Raw genomic sequence first — 24025 nt, forward strand, 5'->3', positions numbered from 1 at the left:
TGCATTGCTGTGGCTGTGGTACTGGCCGGCAGCTATAGCTCTGATTCGACTCCTAGCCTGGGACTTCTCCATGTGCTGCAGGTGCAACCCTAAAAAGAAAAAAAAAAAAATGTATGTATATATATATATATATATCTCAGTTTTTTAGCTGCAGAAGTCACATCACACAGGTGACAAGCGGCAGCCACAAGGCAGCACAACTACAGAACATTGCACTCACTGCAGACTCTGTTGGCCATAGTGGTCTAGGTTGTCCAGATGTCCTCAACTTTCAGGAGGCACAGTGACCCGCAGTCACACAGAAGCTTGTCAAACACAGAGGCCTGGGTCTCACCCTCCTTCTTGCACCTCTGCTTTCTGGTTCCCAAGGAGACCCTGTTCTCCTGGTTTCCTCCCACCTCTCAAACTGTGCCTCCTACACTTCCCCAGTGGGCAGCACACTTATGAACTCAGTGGCTAAAAACAACACACATTTATGATTTTGCAGTTCTGAAAGTTGAACGTCCAAACTCAGCCTCACCGGGTGACAGTCACAGTATCAGGGTGGCATTCTTTCTGGAGACTCTCAGGGAAAATCCATTTCTTTGCCTTGTTCAGCTTCTAGACAGCACCCAGATTCTTTGCCTTATGGCCCCTTCCTTCATCTTAGCATCATGGCATTTTCAGTCTCCCCCTTCTTTTCCCTCTCCCTCTCTCCCTAACATTTCTGCTTCCCTCTTAGAAGCACCGTTGTGATTCTATGGAGCCCTCCCAGATAATCCAGGATCATCTCCTCACCTCAAAATCCTTAACTCTGATCACATCTGCAAAGTCCCTTTTGCCATGTGAAGTAACATGCTCACAGGTCCCAGGGATTGGGATGAGAGTATCGTATCTTTTTTTTTTTTTTGTCTTTTTGCCTTTTCTAGGGCCTTTCCGGAGGCATATGGAGGTTCCCAGGCTGGGGGTCAAATTGGAGCTGTAGCCACTGGCCTACGCCACAGCCACTGCAACGCAGGATCCCAGCCAAATCTGCAACCTACACCACAGCTCATGGCAACACTGGATCCTTAACCCACTGAGCAAGGCCAGGGATCGAACCCTCAACCTCATGGTTCCTAGTTGGATTCATTAACCACTGTGCCATGACAGGAACTCCTTAGTATTGTATCTTTAGGGACCATTTTATTTAGCTTATCACACTGCACTTTCTCCATCAGCCTCTCAAATGTGGCTTCCCCCAGGGCTCCGCCCCAGGCCTTCTGACCTCCTTATTCTGAGATGAGTTAATCCACTCCTGGAAGTTTCTGCAACCAGTAATACCCAAATCAGTTCCTCTCTAGGCCAGACTCCTCTCAAGCAAAATGACTGGCAGGGGTTGTCCCCAGTGTCCCCTACTGGATCTTAAATTCAACATGTCTGAGTCAGAACTCCCGGCCTTTCCTTACCCCTCACTTCTTCCCCAAACCCACTCATTCAGAACCTATCACAGATGGTGCTAGAAACCCAGGATGGACTAAGGGACTATCCTTGACCCTTCACTCCCAGCAGCCAATCAGTTACCCCATCCAGAGGTCACTGACCTTCTAAGTGTTTTTTTCAAGCTTGTCCATCCCCCACCCGACTGCCACCAGCCTAGTGAGCTACCATCATCACTTGCTGGGACTATTGCAGTAGCCTCTTCATTGGTCTTGCTAGTAACATTCTAGGTCCCACTCCAACCCAGTCTCCATGCAGAGGCCAGAGAAATCTTTCTAGAGGACACCCATGGTCATGTCACTATTCAGAATCCTTCCATGGCTCCCCATTGCCCTCAGGAGAAAATCTCAACTCCTCAACAAGTCCTACAGGCCCTGTTAGAGTCTTCAGACTCCTGGCCCCTCCATACCTCTCACATGAACTATTTATAGTCATGCGTACTCTCACTCCTCTTCCCACTGCCCTTAATGCCATCCCATCCCCAGACACCTGTCATCTGGCCAACTCCTGCTCTTACTTTACAACTCAACTCAGAAGTCTCAGGAAGCCCCTCATCCCCAGCAGATGGACCGGATACCACCTCTCCTTGGATCCCCCCCAACAAGGACCTGTATTGTTTGGTGCAATGGAGCCAGAGTGACCTGGCTTCAGATTTTTGCCCTGCTATTTATTAACCCTGTGACCTCAGGCAAATTACTTAGCCTCTCTGTGCCTTCCTTTTCTCATCTTTAAAACAGGCACAATATCAGTACTCCATTCTTAAGGTTGTGTGAGGATCAAATGACATCAAGCATGGCAAGCACTTAACTGGTGCCCAACATATAGGTGTGCCTGAAAACTCAGCCATCATCACAGTTAGTATTACCATTAGTATGTCTGCATTGTTGCATTTGTCCCTGTTACAAATGACTGCCGAGGTGGCTGTCCCCCCACCAGTCTAGGGCATTTTTGTAGTCAGGAACTAAGTCAAATCCAGTGCAGTGTACATTCAGCACAGTGTAGACCATAGCTGACTTAGAACTGGATGCTGGCTTCAGCACTCCCATTCCATTTTACAATGTCTGCTGACCCCTGGTGGCGACGTGGAACAGACATCCCAATTCCCAAACCTCTGATTGCTGCCGGAAGCTAAGCGTTTGCCAAGGGCCCTCCCTCCTGCCTGGTCCCTGGAAGGGGTAAAAGGAAGCTTACCCTACCAGGAGCCTACACCGCCCCACCCATATAATCTACTGAACCCCTACTGTATAAACATTTATTTATTTATTCTTGGTCAACTCCTGTAACAAGAGAGGCAGTCACTCAGTAAACATTTATTAGGTACCTACTGTGTGCTAGACACAGGTTACATATGTAGATGAGATGCAACATTGGGGTGAAAAGAACCATGAGAAACAGTCCAGTCTAACTCTCCCACTACACAGAACAACTGAAGCCAAAAAGATGAAGATATACAGTTCCTGGAGACCAAAGGAGAATTCCAGGTCTCCTGACCCCTGTTCAGTGTTCTCCCACTGGGGGCACAGTAATAAGGCAGCAAAGAAACTAAAAAGCAGCATCGCAGCAAAGGGAAACCTTTGCACAAGTGGTCCAGCCAGGGGGTTTCTACTCTGTCTGTAAAGTGTTCAACAGAGGAATAGTGCCAGGTTATCACCCCATGCCCAGCAAAAATGAAGACTGAGCAGAGAGCAGAGTCCTCCAGGAAGAAAATGAATGTGGCTGACCGCTGACGTGGGAGCCCTGCTTCTGGGGATCAAAGGAAATATCCAGAATGGGGACAAAAATTTATATACAAGCTATCTCTTTATTGTTGTTTCCAACAATGACAAACTAGAAACAACCTAAGTGTCTAGCTGTGGGGGATCGAGTAAGAAATGCAAAGGGGGAAGTTCCCATTGTGGCTCAGCAGAAACGAATCTGACTAGCATCCATGAGGATGCAGGTTCAATCCCTGCACTCGCTCAGTGGGTTAAGGATCCGGCATTGCCGTGAGCTGTGGTGTAGATTGCAGACGCAGCCCGGATCTGATGTGGCTGTGGCTGTGGCGTAGACCCGCAGCTGTAGCTCCGAGTTGACCCCTAGCCAGGGAAATTCCATATGCTACAGGTGCGGCCCCAAAAAGCAAAAAAAAAAAAAAAAAAAAAAAAAAAAGCAAAGGGTATTTCTTAAGTGGCATATGAAGGCATTAAAGAGATAAGAACTTGAGGAGTTCCTGTGGTGGCACAGCAGGAACGAATCCGATTAGGAACCATGAGATGCAGGTTTGATCCCTGGCCTCACTCAATGGGTTAAGGATCTGGCGTTGCCATGAGCTGTGGTGTAGGTCGCAGATGAGGCTCAGATCCTGATTTTTCTTTTTTTTTTGTCTTCTAGGTCCGCTCCCGTGGCATATGGAGGTTCCCAGGCTAGGGGTCTAATCAGAGCTGTAGCTACCGGCCTATGCCAGAGCCACAGCAACTCGGGATCTGAGCCGCGTCTGCAATCTCCACCAAAGCTCACAGCAACGCCGGATCCTCGACCCACCGAGCAAGGCCAGGGATCGAACCCACAACCTCATGGTTCCTAGTCGGATTCATTAACCACTGCGCCACGACAGGAACTCTTTTTTTTTTTTTTTTTTTTTTTTGTCTTTTTTGTTGTTGTTGTTGCTATTTCTTGGACCGCTCCCGCGGCATATGGAGGTTCCCAGGCTAGGGGTTGAATCGGAGCTGTAGCCACCGGCCTACACCAGAGCCACAGCAACGCGGGATCCAAGCCGCGTCTGCAACCTACACCACAGCTCACAGCAACGCCGGATCGTTAACCCACTGAGCAAGGGCAGGGATCGAACCCGCAACCTCATGGTTCCTAGTTGGATTCGTTAACCACTGCGCCACAACGGGAACTCCCTTTTTTTTTTTTTTTTTTTTTTTAATGGCTGGATTTGTGGCATACAGAAATTCCCGGAGCAGGGATTGAATCCAAGACACAGCTGCAACCTCTGCCAGCGCCTTTAAGCCACTATGCCGGACTGGGAATTGAACTCATGCTTCTGCAGCGATCCAAGCCACTACAGTTGAATTTTTAACCCACTGCACCGCAGCAGGAACTCCAGAAGAACTTTCAATCATAGAAAAAAATACTCATGTTGACGCTAAGTGAGGGAAAACCAGGCTGCACTACCACACATGAAGTATGACCATCTCATGCACGTTGTTGGAAAGCAGATCAGAGGGAAAAACATGAGAAAATTTCATGTGGTTGCCTATGGGGGCGAGATTAGGCAAGATTTTTTTTTTATAGACAAGATTTTTATTTTCATCTTTTTGTACCTTCTTAGCTCTTCACAATAGGCATTTATGAGTTTTTTTTAATTGAGGTAAAATTCATCTAACATAAAATTAACTATTTTAAAGGAAACAGTTCAGTGGCATTTCGTATATTCACAATGTTATGCAATTACAGCTTCTATCTAATTCCGGAACATCTTCATTGCCGCCCAAAAGGAAATGCAGTTGCTCCCCACCCTCTCCCTCCCCTGGATCCCAGGGAACCGCCCATCTGCTTTCTCCATCTATGATCTGCCTATCCTGTGCATTTCATATGAATGGGAACCTTACAATATGTGGCCCTTCGTGTCTGGCTTCTCTTACTTGACCTAATGTTTTCCAGATCCTTCCATGTGGTAGCGTGTATCAGTGCTTCTTTCCCTTTTATGGCTCAATCATATTTCCTTACTCTATTACTTTTTAATTGGAAAGCAATAGAAATTATTTCTAAGAGAGCTGTGAGGACCTACTGGGGTGGATGCTGCACACAAGGTAATAAAGGAAGGACGATATCACTCTGGGTTGGCCCAGGGATGGGGAGACCCCAGCATGGGAAAGGCCATGAAGAGGGCAGAGGGGAAGCACTGTTCAGTTGTTCCTTTGTTTTATCACTTGTTAAAAATAAATAAATAAAAGGGAGTTCCCGTCGTGGCGCAGTGGTTAACGAATCCAACTAGGAACCATGAGGTTGCGGGTTCGGTCCCTGCCCTTGCTCAGTGGGTTAACGATCCGGCGTTGCTGTGAGCTGTGGTGGAGATTGCAGACGCGGCTCGGATCCCGCGTTGCTGTGGCTCTGGCGTAGGCCGGTGGCTATAGCTCCGATTCAACCCCTAGCCTGGGAACCTCCATATGCCTCGGGAGCAGCCCAAGAAATAGCAACAACAACAACAAAAAAGACAAAAAGACAAAAAAAAAAAAAAAAAAAAAAAAAAAAAAGGAGTTCTCGTCGTGGCTCGGTGGTTAACAAACCCGACTAGCATCCATGAGGACTCGGGTTTGATCCCTGGCCTCGCTCAGTGGGTTAAGGACCAGATGCGGCATTGCCATGAGCTGTGGTGTGGGTCACAGGTGTGGCTCGGATCCCACGTTGCTGTGGCTGTGGTGTAGGCCTGCAGCTGCAGCTCTGATTTGACCCCTAGCCTGGAAATTTCCATATGCCCCAGGTAGGGCCCTAAAAAGACAAAAGATAAAATAAGTAAGTAAGTAAATAAATAAGATATTTTCACTAAATAACATATTGCCTATTTTGCTTATTTTCCAGTTCAATAGAAAACATGTTATTTTTATTTTATACTGTGTTCCCTCTTCTGGGACTTGCTTTTATTTGCATAGATGGATCACAGCATATGTGAAAGACAAGTCTTTTTTTAATGCTATATTATCCCCATGAGCATTTCTCCACAAATGCTAAAATCTCACTGTCCCCCTGATTTTCAGTAGCTGCCTATATATTCTGCCGCATGGGTGGACCATAATTTATTTAACTAGTCCCTAGCTGCTGGACACAGAAGTTGCCTCCAACATTTTACTGGTATAAATACTGTGCTGTGAACATCTTTGCCCTTCAAGCCACGCCTTGACCATGGGCCTCCAGCCACCCTGTCGTCTTTCCCACAGGGGAGCCCAAGAACTCAACAGCCCCCCTGAGCATCACCAATGGCACAACCCCTGCCAGCACCTCAGAAGATGCCATCAAGAACATTCTAGAGCAAGCACGCCGAGAGATGCAAGCGCAGCAGCAGGCCCTGCTAGAGCTGGAGGCAGGCCCCCGGGGCCGCTCCGTGCCTCCCTCGCCCCCAGAGCGGCCCTCGATGGCTGCGGTGAGCCAGAACGGGGCCCCGACCCACGTCAAGCAGGAGGACAGCAGTGTTGGCAGCGGTGGTGGTATTGGCAGCAGTGGGACCAGCAGCAGCGCCACACAGACATCCCTCACGGTCCTGTCCCCAGCCGCCTTCGTGCAAAGCATCATCCGGAAGGTCAAGTCGGAGATTGGGGATGCCGGCTACTTCGACCACCACTGGGCTTCGGACCGCGGCCTGCTCAGCCGCCCCTACGCCTCCGTCTCGCCCTCACTCTCCTCCTCCTCCTCCAGCTACTCCGGCCAGCCCAACGGGCGGGCCTGGCCCCGAGGGGACGAAGCCCCCGCAGCCCCGGAGGATGAAGCAGCCGGGAGCGAGGATGAGCCCCCCAGGGTGGGCGAGCTCAAAGCTGAGGGAGGTGGCCCCGAGGCGGGCAGTGGCGGGCGGCTGGCTTACTACCCGGCCTATGTGCCCCGCACGCTGAAGCCCACCGTGCCGCCCCTGACACCTGAGCAGTACGAACTCTACATGTACCGGGAGGTGGACACGCTGGAGCTGACACGTCAGGTCAAAGAGAAGCTGGCCAAGAACGGGATCTGCCAGAGGATCTTCGGGGAGAAGGTGAAGGTGGTGGGGCCCACCCCCCAGAGCTTGGGGGCCTGAGGCCATGGGACCTGGGAAGGGAGGCCCCCCCATCCTATGCCTGTGGTCTAGAAAGAAGTGAGTGGCAGGGAGCAAGAACTAGGCAGAAGGAGGATTCAGACCCAGGCCTGTGTGACCCCAAAAGCCCTTTTTCCTGTTTCCAGCTGTCCCTGGGTACTGGGGGAAGGGGAGCCACAGGCAAGACTGGCTTTCAGGGCCGTGGTCATTAAAGCAGTGAAATGCTTCCATCCAATTAGGAAATAGCCATTACCCTTTCTCCTTGGGTACCCTCCATCCCTCCCATGGTCCTTTTACTAAAGGGTTAAGGCTCAGCCCAGCTAGGCATCCCCTGATTGGTTGGTACCAATTGTGAAGTAGTTTTAAACATTACCTCTGTCCACAGCAGAAGGATGGGCAAAGGGTCATGAGCCCAGAGGAGGGAGAAGTGACCTGAATGGGAGACACAGGAAGGCTTCCTGGAGGAGGAGGCACTGAAGGGGTCTTGGATTCCAGGCAGGATTTTTAGATGTAGTGGAAATCGGAGGGTGGGGGCATGGCACAGGCACACCGCAGGCACCTGGGCAGTGGAGAACAAATGCGGGCAGCCCTGGCCTCTCTGGAAACAAGAGTGAACAATGGGCCCGAAGGGCCTTGGTGGTAGTGGTGGAGAAGATGGCCAGAGTCCCGGTGACCTGCTGACCTACCCTTCCTGCCCTGCCCATCCCCAGGTGCTGGGCCTGTCCCAGGGCAGTGTGAGTGACATGCTGTCCCGGCCGAAGCCGTGGAGCAAGCTGACACAGAAGGGGCGGGAGCCCTTCATCCGCATGCAGCTGTGGCTCTCAGACCAGCTCGGCCAGGCCGTTGGCCAGCAGCCTAGCACGTCCCAGGGTGAGTGCAGATGGGGCCACAGAACTGCTGAGAGCCTTACTCTCCCATCTGTGCAGTGGCCTTACTGCCGGGATCTGGCCTCCTCGGCATCCCCACTGCCCCAGCCACCATTCTTGCTGCTCTGGGAGAGTTTGGTTTGCTCCTGGTTGGTGTTCCTGCTTCCCTTTATCCTTCCTTCAACCAGACAGATGCATCCCTCACTGCTTTTAAACCTTCAAGTGATGCCAGGGTGCACAGAGCAAGTGGAGAAAATACTTTGCATGGGGAGCCTCACCCTCCCATCCCCTGTCAGGAATCTGCTGATGGATCTCTTTTTGGCACCATCCAGCGTGCAGCCTCAGAATCCTTCTTAGCACAGGGCCTTGGCCAGCTCTTATTCACCCATTAATGCAGAGGCAGGGTGGGGTCTGAACTCTTCCTGGGTGAGGAAACTGAGGCTCAGAGAGTTGCCCAAAATCCAGAACCTGAGTGGAGGGGTTGGGGTCCTGCGTGACTCCAGGAACACAAGCTCCCTCCGTCATGACAGTCAGTGGGCAGATCCACCAGGGCCCTGGTGACATCCGACCTGCCTGCTGAGACCAGAGAGGCAAAGACAAGGAGAGGCCAGACTTCAAGTCAAGGACCTCAGCTCAGTCAGTTTGTCTGTCTGTAAAGTGGGGATCAGTTGATGGGACAAAACCGTATCTCGGGTTCATAGAAATGAACCAGGTATCCATATGAATAATATCTGAAACATAATGTCAAGGAACAAAATCTTACCTCCCAGTGTGATTGTATTTTAGAAGTTAATGTCCACAGATAAGAAATGAAAAAAAGGAGGCACCTGCCTTGGGGGAGGGGCTGCTCTGGGCTGGGAGGAGCCAAGAAGAGACTGAGAGAGGAGGGTGGGGTGTGCAGTCTGGCTGTCTCTGTTACTTTTTTCTTTAAAACAAACGGGGAAGGAGTTCTTGTCGTGGCTCAGAGGAAGTTAATCTGACTAGCATCCATGAGGACACAAGTTCGATCCCTGGCCCCATTCACTGGGATAAGGATCCAATGTTGCCGTGAGCTGTGGTGTAGGTCGCAGACACAGCTTGGATCCCGAGTTTCTGTGGCCGTGGTGTAGGCCGGCAGCTGTAGCTCCTATTGGACCCCTAGCCTGAGAACCTCTATGTGCTGCACATGTGGCCCTAAAAAGACAAAAAAAAAAGGGGGGAAAGTTGAAGCTAATAGGGCAGTGTTAACAGCTGTTGAGGTAATGAGCCCAGAGAAGGGAAAGAAAACTGACATTTTCTTTTCTGTATATTCCTATCGCTTTGAAATATTTTACAATATAATCGAGGACTACTGCAACTGTTTTAATGATGGTGGTCACTTGTCGCAGTATTAACTACTTGCAGTGCTTTTTTCTTCTTGAATCCTCATGTCAGTCTTGACCAGAGTGACTATTTGTCCTTCAGTTTTACAGAAGAAATCGAGGGTCTGAATAGCACAATGATTTGCCCGTGGTCACTGGCAAGTTAGTGGCAGAGCCAGGATTAGAGCACAAGTCCCATTAGCCGTCAGGCTCCCCTGCCTACTTGTGAAAGAGTCCCAAGTCCTTTTTTTTTTTTTTAATTTTTCTGGTGTTGTGTTGTATTTTAATTAATTTTTTTTCATTTGTGGTAAAAATCATAAACAAAATTTACCATTTTAGCCTTTTTTTCTTTTTTGGCCACCCCACGGCACATGGAGTTCCCAGGCCAAGGATCAAATCCAAGCTACAGTTGCTCCAAAGCTCCAGCAGTTGCCCCACAGCTGCAGCAACACTGGATCTGTAACCCACTGTGACAAACTGGGGGTTGAACCCACGTCCTGGTGCTGCAGAGATGCCACCGATCCTGTTGTGCCACAGCGGGAACTCCCAGCCATTTTTTTTAAGGGTACAATTCAGTGGCATTTTGTACATTCACTGTGTTGTTACAACCATCACCTTTATCTAATCCCAGGACATTTTCATCACCCCAGAAGGAAACTCGTACCCATTAGAGGTCATGCCCACTCCCTCGTCCCCCAAAGCCCCTAACGACCAGCCTGCTTTCTGACTCTATGGATTTAACTGTTCTGGGTATGTCATTTCAGTGGACTCAAAATAATATGTGTCTGGCTTCTTTCACTTGGCATGTTTTGGAGATTATGCTGTAGCGTGTGTCAGAACATCACTTCTCTTTATGGCTAAATAATATTCCACTGGCAGGATAAGCCACTTTTTGGCCATTTTGAATAATGCTGCTGTGAACATTCATGGACATGGTTTTTTTCGTTTTTTTTTTTTTTTTTTTTTGTCTTTTTTTTGTTGTTGTTGTTGTTGTTGTTGCTATTTCTTGGGCCACTCCCGAGGCATATGGAGGTTCCCAGGCTAGGGGTCGAATCGGAGCTGGAGCCACCGGCCTACGCCAGAGCCATAGCAACGCAGGATCCGAGCCGCGTCTGCAACCTACACCACAGCTCACAGCAACGCCGGATCGTTAACCCACTGAGCAAGGGCAGGGACCAAACCCGCAACCTCATGGTTCCTAGTCGGATTCGTTAACCACTGCGCCACGATGGGAACTCCCATGGACATGGTTTTGAACACAAGTTTTTGATTTCTTGGGTTCTACTTTTAGGAGTGGAATTCCTGGGTCATATGGTAATTCTGTGTTCAACTTACTGAGGAATTACCAAACCATTTTCCATAGCAATTACAGCATTTTAACATCCCATCAGCAACATGTGGTGGTTCCTTTTTCTCCACATCCTTGCCAACACCTGCTGTTTTCCATTTTACATCCTAGTGAATTTGAAGTGGTACCTCATAATTTTTTCTGGCATTTTCCAGTGTATAATTGTTTTGTTTTTAATTTATTTGTTGTGGAAGGATTTGAGGCAGGGATAGAGTTAGACACAGATGATCAAGAATGGTGTGCCTGGTGGAGGAAACAGCACAAGCAAAAACTAGGAGACAGGATCATACCTGGTTTGGGAGGGGAGGGGAGTGCAGATGAGAGTGGACACCTTGTCCCCTGCTCACCCACAGATCAGGAAGCCAGGACCCCAGGTTTGTGGAGACAGAAATGTGAGAGGCAGCTACTGGCCCTGGGCGGGGAGTCATGGTGGCTGATCTAACTAAGTCCCACACAGCTTAGAGACAGGTGAATGACCCATTGCCCACAAAGTCCTACCTTGTCTGGCCATGGGGGTGGGTCTGGACCTGTCTCAGTCCCTCCCTTTTTTTTTTTTTTTTTTTTTTTTTTTTTTGCCTTTTTAGGGCTGCTCCTGCGGTGGAGGTTCCCAGGCTATGGGTCGAATCAGAGCTGCAGTTGCCGGCCTTCGCCAGAGCCACAGCAACTCAGGATCCGAGCTGTGTCTGTGACCTACACCACAGCTCACGGCAACACTGGATCCTTAACTCACTGATTGAGGCCAGGGATGGAACCCACATCCTCATGGATACTGGTCGGGTTCATTACAACTGAGCCACGACGGGAACTCCTTAGTCCCCCTTTTATCCATCACATCCCCCACACCAGCCATCAGGGCAGGGACTAGTGCTGGAGCTCCTGCTTTAGGGAGCTGGAGTGAGCCAGGGGTCAGGGAAGGATTCTAAAGCATGCCCTCCCCTGTGCTGGCTGCCTGCCACAGATCCTGGTTTAATTAACCAGCCTCGTTAGCGATGCCCACAGTAGTTGACATCAGTATTCCAGGCACTGTGTCTGAGGCTTCTCAGAATTCTCGGGCAGTTGAGGAAGCCCCGCTCCCCGCACACAATCCCTCCTTCTCTTTCTCTCCATCCTTGTCTCTCTCTCCCTGCCCCCTTGTCTTTCCAGCTGTGTCTCTGTGTCTCATCTCCTCCATCCGTCTCCCTCTTCCCCATCCCTCTTTCTCGCTGTATCTTCTACCTCTGTTCACTCTGTCTCTCCCGCACTGCCTCTCTCCCTGTCACTCTGTCTCTCCTTCCATCTCTCCCTCACTGTTTCTATCATGACCAACCATCCAGTTTTCCCAGGACTGAGAGGATACCCAGGACTTGGGACTTTCTGTCCTAAAACCAGGAAAGTCCCAGGCAAACCAGTTGGTCATCCTGCTCTTCCCGCTTTTCCCCAGCCCCCTTCCCACACTCCTGTCCAACACCCCACTCAGGCCCCATCCCAGGCAGCGGGACCCAACCCCAGCCAACCTGACTCTTCACATCTGGCCTCCTAGCCCTTTTAGTTTGTTCCTCCTGACAGAGTGGATTTCTGAATCTTTCAATAACTTTTTCAGAAGAGGTCCTCCAAGTCAGTGTTCTGTCTTGGGTTGGGGAGAGGGAAACAGTGGCAGGGGATGCTGGTTCCAGGCTCAGCATCTGGATTTATCTCCATCACTTCATCCCACTCCCTCTCTGGCTAGAAATCTAGCCCCTTAGATGAGGACAAAAGTATAGATGGTTTTCCAAGAAGCAGATGCCTTCAGAAATACTCCATTCTCCTCCAGCTAAGCCCAACCCCCTCCCCTGCCGGCAGCGGGGGGTTGACACTTGAAACAGCCTCTCGCTTTCCCAGGCTGGTCTTTCCCCACCAGGTTTTCATCTCTGCTGGTGACAGTTTTAGGGGGAGGTTTCCATGTCGGCTCCAGCATCACGCAGATGCCACCTGGATGGCCAGGACTAGACATGTTGGGGGCAGGGGAGATCGTAGGGTCCTCATGACCCCAGACACGGCCTTCCAGCCACACAGGCCTGTGCCACTACCCAGAACTCTGAGGCTTCACTTGGCACCTTTCAGGGGTAATCAGGGGTCCTGACTGAAATGTATTCATTCAACAGCACCTCCTGCCTCCCCAGGCTCTGAGACTAGCATGTGGTCCCTGCTTTCCAGAGGCTGGTATTTGGCAGATGAGAGGACCACGTTGGATGTAAGCAGACCTGAGGTCAAGTCCTGGTTTTGCCTCTAGCCACTCCCTGACCCTGACGTATTGCCTGACCTCTCTGGGCCTCAGTTTCCTTATCTGTAAAATGAGATGCTATCATTCCTGCCTCCTAGGGTTGTTATGAGGGTGACTCGTAAAACACGTAGCCGTATGCTGGGCATGTAGTAAGTCCTCAGTGAAAAGAAGCTTCATGAATTATTGTCCTCCTCATCATCATTATCAATGCCCTGTCTATTAAGGAAAAGACTTATCATAAGCAGGAAATTATCGTGAAGTATGATAGTGTGTAGTCCAGTGCTGTTAGACCCCAGAGGTCTAAACGCACATGATCAAAGGGGCATTTGAGACTGGGTCTTGAAGGATGCATAGGAATTCAAGGTTGGGAGGAAGGCCTTCAGAACAGGAGGACCAGTCTAAACAAAGGCATAGAGGTTTAGAAGGGCTTAGGAGGTCTGTGGGGAGAGAGGTGACTCGGGGACTGTGAGTAGCTCCAGGTCTGTGGGGTGGGCAGGGACAAGAGAGTGCAGAGCCTTAAACACCAACAAGGAGGCAGATGTTTCTTTTTTTTGTTGTTGTTGTTGTTGTTGTTGTTGTCTTTTTTTTATGGCTGCACCCGCAGCATATGGAGGTTCCCAGGCCAGGGGTCAGATTGAAGCTGTAGCTGCAGGCCTACACCATAGCCATAGCAATGAAGGATCCAAGCCAAGTCTTCGACCAACACCACATCTCATGGCAATGTCGGATCCTTAACCCACTGAGCGGGGCCAGGGATCAAACCCATGTCCTCATGGATACTGGTGGGGTTCAGTAACTGCTGAGCCACGACAGGAACTCCCAAGGCAGACATGTCTTGTGCAAGGGGCAGTAGGGAGCCATTGAAGGTTCTGGTCCATGAGTGGTCTGATCAGAGTGATCCACTCACTGTCCACAGGGAAGGAAGAACCCATCTGGAGCAGAGAGAGACTCAGGATGTCCTTTGTGGAATCAAAGCCACTACAGGACGGTTATGGGCTCCCTTTACTTCTTCTTTATCATACATTTTTATGTCTATCTTAACAAATTTCCATCAGGTACCAATTAAATTCCTTGTGGAAGAGGCACCTTTTTCTGCTTTGCTGGAAGGTACTTGGGATTCCTAGACCCTCCACCACCTGTCCCTCCCCATCAGGGGCACCTCCCGGGCATGTCCCCTGCCCTCCCTGGATTGTCAGGAGGCTCAGCTCACACTGGAAAGTCCAGTGGATGACTGATTCCTCAAGAGGTGACCCCCATTATCTCACAGAGTCCTCTCGATGGCCCTGGGTAGGGTAGTTGCAAGCAGAGCCCTGCCTGTTTTAAGGCCCCGTTTAACAGATTCAGGAACTGAGGTTTGACAAAGTCATCCCCCCAAAAATATCCTCTAAGTGGTATTCTAAAATACATTCACACAAAATATCTTTTGACAAGTGAAAAATGGCTTTAAAAACTCACTTTTTTGGAATTCACTGGTGGCTCAGCAGGTTAAGGATTCGATGTCACTGCTTTGGTTCTGGTTACTGCTATGGCATAGGTTTGATCCCTGGCTCAGGATTTTCCATATGCCACGGGTGTGGCCAAAAAAAATTTTTTTTGAGAAACTCACTTTTGAACATACCAATGAACTGTGGATATCTTTTTCTTTTTCCTGCTTTATTAAGATATATTTGGTATATGACACTAAGTTCAAGGCATACAGTATAACGATTTGATAAGCATGTTTATTGCAAAATGTGTACCAAAGTAAGGCTAGTTAACACAGCCTTCCCCTTATATAATTACCCTTTGGTTGTTATAGTGAGAATATTAAAGCTGCACTCTCACAGCAGTTGTCGAATATGTAATACAGGGTTGTTAGCTGCAGTCACCATTCTGTGTATCAGATCCCCAGAACTCATTCATCTTATGTGGACATCTTTTTATTACTTTTTTTTTTTTTTTTTTTTTTTTTTTTTTGCTTTTTAGGGCCGCACCCACAGCACATGGAGGTTCCCAGGCTAGGGGTCCAATTGGAGCTGTAGCTGCTGGCCACAGCCACAGCCACGCCAGATCTGAGCCTCACCTGTGATCTGCACCACAGCTCACGGCATCACCAGATCCGTAACCCACTGATCAAGGTCAGGGATCAAACCTGTGTCCTCATGGATACTATTCAGATTCGTTTCCACTGAACTACAGTGGGAACTCCCTATTACATTATTTTTAATTGCAGCAGGGACTTAACGACATTTTATTTAGCTGATCTCTGGTTAGACTGTGGTCATTGCCAACTCTTTTTTTTTTCTTAACTTTTAATTTTGATATAACCTATTTTTTAACCAAAAAATCGAAACGCTAGAACAACTAATTCCCTATGCCCTACACACAGATTGACCAGTTGCTAATTTTGCCATATTTGTGCTCTTTGTCTCTCAACTATTTGAGAAGTTAATTGAAGACATACATGAATACTTTAACACGTGTTTCCCAAGAATGAGAAATTTTACAATAGTTCAATACTGTTATGTAACCCACCATCTGTATTCAAGTTTTCTTGACTGTCCCAATAATCACCTTTATATAATTTTCTTTTTCCCTGTCCAGGATCAGATTCAGGATTACTTTATTTGTATTTAGTCATTATGTCTCTCTCTCTCTTTTTTTTTTTTTTTCTTTTGGCCACGTCCTCAGCATGTGGAAGTTCCGGGGCCAGGTATCGAACCTGAGCCACAGCAGCGACCCAAGCCACTACAGTGACAACACCAGATCCTTAACACACTGCACCCCAAGGGAACTCCCCATCATGTCTCTTTAGTCTCCTTCAATTTGGACAGTTCTTCTGCTTCTCTTTGTTTTACAGTTTGACATTTTTGAAGACTAATAGCCAGATGCCATAGTTGAGCTTTGTCTGATGCTTCCTCATAGTGAGATTCAGGCTGTGCACTCTGGGCAGGAAGAGCACAGAAGTGACACTGCGAGTTGCTCAGTACGTCATATAAGGAGGCACCAGTCGTTGATCTGTCCTGTGATTGTCCATGCTCACTTGGGCCACTGGGTTAAAGCGGTGTCTGCCAGATAGCACTGCTGTAAAGTTACCATTTTTCCCTTTGTAATTAATACGTCTCTTGTGGGGAGATGCTTTGGGACTATGTAAATATCCTATAGTCCTCATCTAACTTTCATCTGCTGGTGTTCACATCCACCATGGTCCCTGCCTACGGTATTACTGTGGTGGTTGCACACTGGATCGTTGTCAATTCTTGGCTCTAACAAAGAAGCCTGCCCAAACCCTGTACGTCCGTGCCAGATTGTAGTAACAGCCCTCTCTCTCTCTCTCTCTCTCTCTCTCTCTCTCTCTCTCTCTCTCTCTCTCTCTCTGTGGCCCACAGCCAGTCCCACTGAAGCGAGGTCCTCGCCATCCCCTCCCCCCAGTCCCACGGATCCGCCAGAGAAGAGCTCCCAGGAGCCCTTGAGCCTGGCGCTGGAGAGCAGCAAGGAGAACCAGCAGCCGGAGGGCCGCTCCAGTTCCTCACTGGGTGGAAAGATGTACTCGGGCAGCCAGACCACAGGGGGCATCCAGGAGATTGTGGCCATGTCTCCTGAGCTGGACACGTACTCCATCACCAAGAGGGTCAAAGAGGTCCTCACAGACAACAACCTAGGTACAGGGTGGCAGGAATCAGGGGTGCTGCCTCCCACCCTGCTTGGCTCCTACCTGCTTCAAGGAAAGAGCCAGCAGTGAGACTCCAGGCCCTCAGGGTCGAGGCCGCAGGTGCCGATCTGCCCTGGCGCACCCAAGACCCTCTGGGAGGCATCTGACTCTGACCTGGGTCTCTAGAGTGGAACAAAAGGGAGGTCAGTACGGGTCTGCTAGGACCTGTGACGCTTAGCTCACAGCTTTCAAAACTTCCTTCCAGGAGGCCTAAGGCTAAGCTAATCCCAGTACCAGTGAGACCCGAACACAATTGGATCCAGTTCTGAGGTCGCAGAGGAAAAATCTGGATTCTTTACTATTTTTGAATCACAAACTCCTCCAAGGCTCAGATGGGAGTCCAGCCCCCCTCCCAGAGGGATGCACACAAACCCCAACTTTCCACTACGGTTTCTCTTCTAAAAATAAGACATCCTTATTTTAAACTACCAAACAGTGTAGGAAAAAGGGTTAAAATTTAAATAAATAAAATTCCCCCCACCTCCCAGTCACACTCCAGTTTTTCTGTATTTTTGACACTTTTCTGAACTCATAAGAGAATATATGTTCACCTTGTTTTTTTCTTTTTTCTAGATAGATGAAGTTACACACATGCTGTCCTTCAGCTTGCTCATTGAAAAATTAGTGCTGTTTTGTGGACATGCTTCCACACGAGAATGAATAGACCCCCTGCATTCTTTGTCACTGTTGCAGTCTTTCAGGCCACAGATGCCTCACATTTTTTACCCAGCTGATGAGCATTTTGCTTGTTCCCAATTTCCTGCTGCCTCTGAAACTACATCCATGTGTGTTTTTGGGCCCTTGGCAAGTACAGCTGGAGACTAAATCCCAGGCCATGGAATCGCTGGGTCAGAGGATATGCATGGTGAAATTCTGTCAAATTACTCTCTGACAAGGTGATATTAACTTGTACACATGAAGTTTGCAAACAGTTTCAGGGACCAGCCTCACCCAAGGGTAAAGAACATCTAAATTATGAGAGCATTTTTGTTGGTAGCTGTCTGACCCCATCTCATATTTTGCAGAAAGGTCTCCTCCAGGTACACACTGGGTGTGTCCCCCATGTGTCTGGTCCTCCTTTCTGAGTTAGTGCACACATTCCTTGGGTGCTCCTGTGTCTCTGGCCAGTTTCTTGTCTCTCCTGGGAGAACCTCTGCCCAGCCTGGGTAACAGGTTGCCCTCCTCCCCTGTCCCCAGGGCAGCGGCTATTCGGGGAGAGCATCCTGGGGCTGACGCAAGGTTCTGTGTCTGACCTGCTGTCCCGGCCTAAACCCTGGCACAAGCTGAGCCTGAAGGGGCGGGAGCCCTTTGTGCGCATGCAGCTGTGGCTCAATGACCCCCACAATGTGGAGAAGCTGAGGGACATGAAGAAGCTGGAAAAGAAAGGTGAGCACTGGGTACTCTGGGTCTGGCCTCACGTGTTCCCATTGGAACCATATCTAGTGGTACCCCCAAATAAACCCAGGGTCCCAATGGTCCAGTCTCAGCCTGGTGTGGGGCTGCAAGAAATAGCAATCCCACAGAATGTAATTGCAAACCATTAAAATTGTTACTACTTTTGCCCTGAAAATTCCAATACCCCATCTCTCTCAGCATACTTCCACAGACCCATAGCTACTCCAGAGTCTTTTGCCAACCTCATCTGCATATTCCCCAAAACTCCTTTTCTCTCTGATCCCTCCATCCTCTGCTCAGTTCCCTATTATATAACTCCCTTTACCCATTACCCAGATTCTAAACAGCACAGAACTAACCCAGCAAACAAGAATCCTCCCTTGTGAAAGTGGGCAAGATACTGCATATTCCTGTGTTGTCTAGTAGTAGTTTATATCCCTGAAAAAATGAGCTGGCATTGAACAGCTGCGTGTCCACCCAGTCTCATGCTATGCATGGATTCTGGATCTTAAAAAGCTCAGGGTCAAATTGGAGATAAGATACTAGGAGTTGAAAAGTTATCATCCAGGGCACCACGCAGTTCATGATGAGGGCCCAGGGTCAAGCCTGGCTCTTAGAGACCCATGGATGGGCCAAGCCTGGGCTGTTAGCATCAGACAGCTGGACAGTTGAGACCTTGACCTGCCACTTCCTGGCTGTGTGACCTTGGGCAAGTTACATACCCTCTCAGTGCCTCATTCTACTTCGTCTGAAAGTAAGAGTCATGACATCTACCTCAGGACATTGCTGTGAGGATTAAATGAGACTTTAATACCTCACTTCCTTCATTCTGAGTGGACTTCTCCCCTCCCCACCCACCGCCACCCCCACCCCTGTCCCCAGATTTTGACAATTTGAGACTGAGATCCATCAGGCAGTTACAGTGGATGTTTAATGTTTTGGGAGTTCCTCGAGTTCCCGTCGTGGCGCAGTGGTTAACGAATCCGACTAGGAACCATGAGCTTTTGGGTTCAATCCCTCAGTGGGTTAAGGATCCAGCGTTGCCATGAGCTGTAGTGTGGGTTGCAGACGCAGCTCAGATCCCATGTTGCTGCGGCTGTGGCATAGGCCGGTGGCTACAGCTCCAATTAGACCCCTAGTCTGGGAATCTCCATATGCTGCAGGAAGCAGCCCTGACAAAAAAAGACAAAAAAAAAAAAAAAAATGTCTTGGGAATTCCTGTCGTGGCTCAGCAGTAATGAACCTGACTAGTATCCATGAGGATGTTGTGCTCAATCCCTGGCCTCACTCAGTGAGTTAAGGATCTGGCGTTGCTGTGAGCTGTGGCATTGGTCACAGATGCAGCTCAGATTCCATTTTGCTGTGGCTGTGGTGTAGGCCAGCAGCTGTAGTTTTGATTCACCCCCTTGCCCTGGAATTTCCATATACCGCAGGTGCAGCCATAAAAAAGTGAAAATTAAATTAAATTACATTAAATTAATGTCCTGCCCCCACCCCCAGCAGAACTAGTGAAATTTAGGGACACTCTAACAATCAAGAGAATGCTGCCGAGCTCCCTTTTTTGAGCCCTTCCTGTCTGTGAGCCAGACCCGCTACAGATGTTAACAGTTACCGGGTGCTGATGACCAGACTGGAGGCAGGTGTGGGCAGGCAGGCGTCTCGGTGGAGGGATGAGGAGGAAGCGGCAGGAGAGAGAGGAAGGAGAAAAGGCTGAGACTGGGCGGGGTCCCTGCGTCTGGGGGACCAAGGTCTCCGAGGACAGTATGGCCGGCTGATGCTGGGTTCAGCTCGGGTAGCGCTGGGCCTCTGGTCGGCCCCTCTCAGCCCTCCCTGCCTCCCTCCCCCGCTGCCCCAGCCTACCTGAAGCGCAGGTACGGCCTCATCAGCACCAGCTCAGACAGTGAGTCTCCAGCCACCCGCTCCGAGTGCCCCAGCCCCTGCCTGCAGCCTCAGGACCTGAGCCTCCTGCAAATCAAGAAGCCCCGAGTGGTGCTGGCCCCGGAGGAGAAGGAGGCGCTGCGGAAGGCCTACCAGCTGGAGCCCTACCCCTCCCAGCAGACCATCGAGCTCCTGTCCTTCCAGCTCAACCTCAAGACCAACACCGTCATCAACTGGTTCCACAACTACAGGTAGGGATCCTGGGAGGGTGGGCAGGGGTCTCAGCTAGACCCCATTCCTCATCCCAGGGCCTGGAGGGAGCGCAGCGTGGCCTCTGGGAAATGAGGGGGACTGCGGTGCTAGGTGTTTAGAGTTATAATATAGCCAAGCCTGGATGTAAATCCCAGCTCGACCGTTTCCAGCAGCAAGGCCTGGGCAAGGGTTCACCTGCCTGAGCCTCGGTCTTCTAACCTATAACGTGGGGGAGTTCCCGTCGTGGTGCAGAGGAAATGAATCCAACTAGGACCCATGAGGTTGCGGGTTCGATCCCTGACCTCGTTCAGTGGCTTAAGGATTCGGTGTTGCCATGAGCTGTGATGTAGGTCAAAGATGCGGCTCAGATCCAGTGTTGCTGTGGCTGTGGTGTAGGCCGGCAGCTGCAGCCCCCATTCAAACCCTAGCCTGAGAACTACCATATGCCATGGGTGCAGCCCTAAAAAGCAAAAACAAAAATAACCTATAACCATATGGGAACCATAATGGGATCTGCTTCCTATAGTTGTCCTGAGGATTCAATGGGCTAACGTACTTACCAGAAATACCTGGGTCATGGTATGTGGTAGGTGTTGATGTTATTGTCACTAGCTTATTACAGCTTTACCCAGCCTGCTCTGCGTCTGCCTATATTAAGGGACAGAGAATGGTGCTTGGGGCACAGGCCTAAGGAACCCTCACTGCCCACTGAGCCTCATATCAGAGCCCTGATTTGGGTTCTTGGCCTCTCCCACTCCTGAGGCTAAAGGAAACCCTGCTGGCAGTGCCTCAGGCTCCACCCACCTCGGGGAGTCAGGGATTCCTTTTTCTACAGCCGCTTTGCTTCCTCCCACTCACCAGTTAGGAGAAGCTGACCTGCAGTGGACTGCGCTGCCTGGGAGTTTAGTCCCAGGGCTGGCTCAGGCCCGTGACTGGGTCCAGCAGTTCCCAGGGAGACTGCAGAAGTGCTTCCTGAGAGCCCTAAGGGGAAGGCTTGACCATCTCTGAGGCATTCCCCACCAAGCCTCCTGAGCAAGAGATGTCTCCGGTGCCCCTGTGGTGCCAAAGAGGAGGGTCTCTTGATCCCCAAGAGAGAAGAGGAAGGAGGAACCTGGAAGAGGGAGGATACCTGAAATCTCCTCTCTCCACAGCCCATGCGTGGGCATCACACAGACCTGAGTTCAGGTCCCACCTTGGCTGTGTGTTACTGGGCAAATCACTGTACCTCTCTGAGTCTCATCCCTGTTTAATAAATAAGGAAGTTAATACCCCACAGTGCTGAATTGAGGATCAAATGAAAAACTTCAGGCATAAGCACATTGTAAAATACTGCTTATTATCTTGCTCTGACCCAGAACTTACCAATAGCAAATGACATAGGTCCTTAAAGCCTCATGCCCTCCTTCCCTCCCAGGGGACATAGGGCCATACCCTCTCCTCTTGTTTCCCACAGGAGCTGAACCCTCTAATTTTAGCCAACATACTCATTCACCAAATATTTGCCATGTACACACAGTGAGCCAGGGTCTGGAGATACAAGTGTTCACAACCATCATCCCTGCCCTTAGGAAGCTTAACTTCACAAACCAGATACTTTCATGACAACCTAATAAATGCTGTTCAAACAGGAAGGAATAGGGGGCTGGAGGGAAAGGGAATTCTACCCAGGAAAGACTTGATAGAGAGGTGACATTTGAGCTGGATTTTGAAGAAGCAGAGGAAATGCCACTCCCAAAAAAACCACTCTCAGAATAAGAGAATACATTAGTTCACTTGGTAAATCCTAAGTTTCAACAGGGGGATACCTATGGTGTCAAACCACTTTCAATTATACATCTGACTAATGCACTGAACTGGAATTTACAGTACAAGGGGGGAAAGAGTTTAGGAAAATTAGAAATAATTTGAGCACCTACTGTGTTCCAAGAACTAGAGGGAACAAGACAAGGTCTGTCTCATAGAGCAGAAGGGAAGGTCACTATTAAATGAGTATTTCTATTAATGTATCATTACAAATTGCGGTGAGCTCTAGAAAAGGTGAATATTAGGATGTTTGGAGAGCAAAAAATGACCAAGGAAGACCTGCTGTAGGTTTGGGCATCAGGAATTGAAAAAAAAAAAAAAAAAAGACGAATTTTTATTATGGTGTAAATGACAGCCTCATTTATACTTGATCTAATGAAGTTTGGAAGCTCTGATGACAGAGCTTCAGGCACTGAGCTACCCCCAAACACCTTTAAGTCCCACAAGTGCTCCCCCTGGTCCCAGCAGCTCTTCCCTCTAGAGGGGTCTGAAGGAGATGGCAGAGTCTCCTGGAAGGTGGGCAAGGCCACCTTTGTGGAGGGCTTAGGGACTGAGGAAGTGAACCAGATCACCCCTCACAGTGGCTCCAGGCTCAGGATGTTAGGACCAGGCCCCATCCCCCACCTGGCCGGGGAGCCAGGGAGGCAGAGCGTGTAGCTGGGTTCAGAGCCCAGTTGCACTGCTTGCTGGCTCTGTGACCGTGGCAGTCCCTGTGCCTCTCTGAGCCTTGTCACCTTTGTCAGTGGAAGTGAGGCTAGTATCGCCCTTATAAGGTTATTATGGAAAATAAATGAAATAATCTGCAAAAGCTGCTAGGCCCAGTACCTGATAAAGGATAAGTAGCCATTATTATGATGTTTATAATTAAAATTTATAAATGTAGTATTATGTATCGGTAACATGTACTTTGTTATTAATGTTATTAATATAAAGGTATTAATATAAATATTAACATAAACAGGCAAAAGGCTACAGCATTGAGGATGCTGCGGAAGCTCTGTTGCTCTATGGCCTTGGATGAGTGATTGACCTCTCGGGACCTCATGCTATTAGGAAATTAATTCAGGGAGTTGGACCCATTCCTAGCCTTTCTTGCTCTACAACATAACATTATAAGACTAAGTTTCCCGCCAACAGCAGGGCTGGCAGTGAAGTGAAGAGAGAATGGTTTCTGGGCTGGGATTGAGGGTACCCAGGTTCTGGTCCCAGCTCTGCCTCTGTGTGCCTTGGTGTCTGGACAAGTTATTCTGTGTGCCTCAGTTTCCCCTTCTGGGCTGACGTCCAAGAGCCCCTCCAGGAGAGAAGCAGGAAATTATTGCCACAAATTAAATCTGGTTTTGGCTTTGAGAAATAGCATAGCACTGTCCAACAGAAATACAATGAAAGCCATATATTTAATATAAAATTTTCTAATAGCCACATTTAAAAAAAAAAAAAAAAGGTGGGCGTTCCCGTCATGGCTCAGCTGAAACAAATCTGACTAGTATCCAAGAGGACCCAGCTTTGATCCCTGGCCTCACTCAGTGGGTGAAGGATCCGGCGTTGCCGTGAGCTATGGTGTAGGTCACAGACACAGCTCGGATCCCGAGTTGCTGTGGTGTAAGCCAGCAGCTGCAGCTCTCATTTGACCCCTAGCCTGGGAACCTCCATGTGCCTTAGGTGGGGCCCAAAAAAATAATTTTTTTAATAAAATAAAAATTTTTAAAAAACAGGTGAAATTAATCCAATAGTACATTTACAAATATAACCATCTCAACATATAACCAATACAAAAAAATTCTATCAGTGAGAGAGCCACATGTGACCAGTGACTACTGTACTGGTCTAGATTGTGAGCTTTGGAATCCAACAGTCCTGAGTTTAAGTCCTGGCTCTGCCACTTACTGGCTGTGTGACCTGGGCCATTCACACATCTCTGAGCTTTGTTTCCTTCTCTGTGAAATGGGGATAATAGCACCTACCTTATAGGGTTGTTGAGAGGCCTAAGTTGC

At 49.1% G+C, this 24025-nt stretch overlaps 1 protein-coding gene across 1 annotated transcript in view; it reads left to right on the top strand.

The window, feature by feature from the left end:
- CUX2 (cut like homeobox 2) overlaps nt 1-24025 on the top strand; it is a 275414-nt gene that overhangs the window by 248089 nt on the left and 3300 nt on the right. Inside the window, exons 17-21 of the mRNA XM_021073976.1 lie at nt 6381-7183; nt 7933-8092; nt 16384-16656; nt 17904-18092; nt 19957-20230. Of these exons, the coding sequence (XP_020929635.1) occupies nt 6381-7183; nt 7933-8092; nt 16384-16656; nt 17904-18092; nt 19957-20230 (1699 nt within the window). The remainder of the gene's footprint in view (nt 1-6380; nt 7184-7932; nt 8093-16383; nt 16657-17903; nt 18093-19956; nt 20231-24025) is intronic.

The sequence above is a fragment of the Sus scrofa genome, chromosome 14, assembly GCF_000003025.6.
Source record: "Sus scrofa isolate TJ Tabasco breed Duroc chromosome 14, Sscrofa11.1, whole genome shotgun sequence".
NCBI lineage: Eukaryota > Metazoa > Chordata > Mammalia > Artiodactyla > Suidae > Sus > Sus scrofa.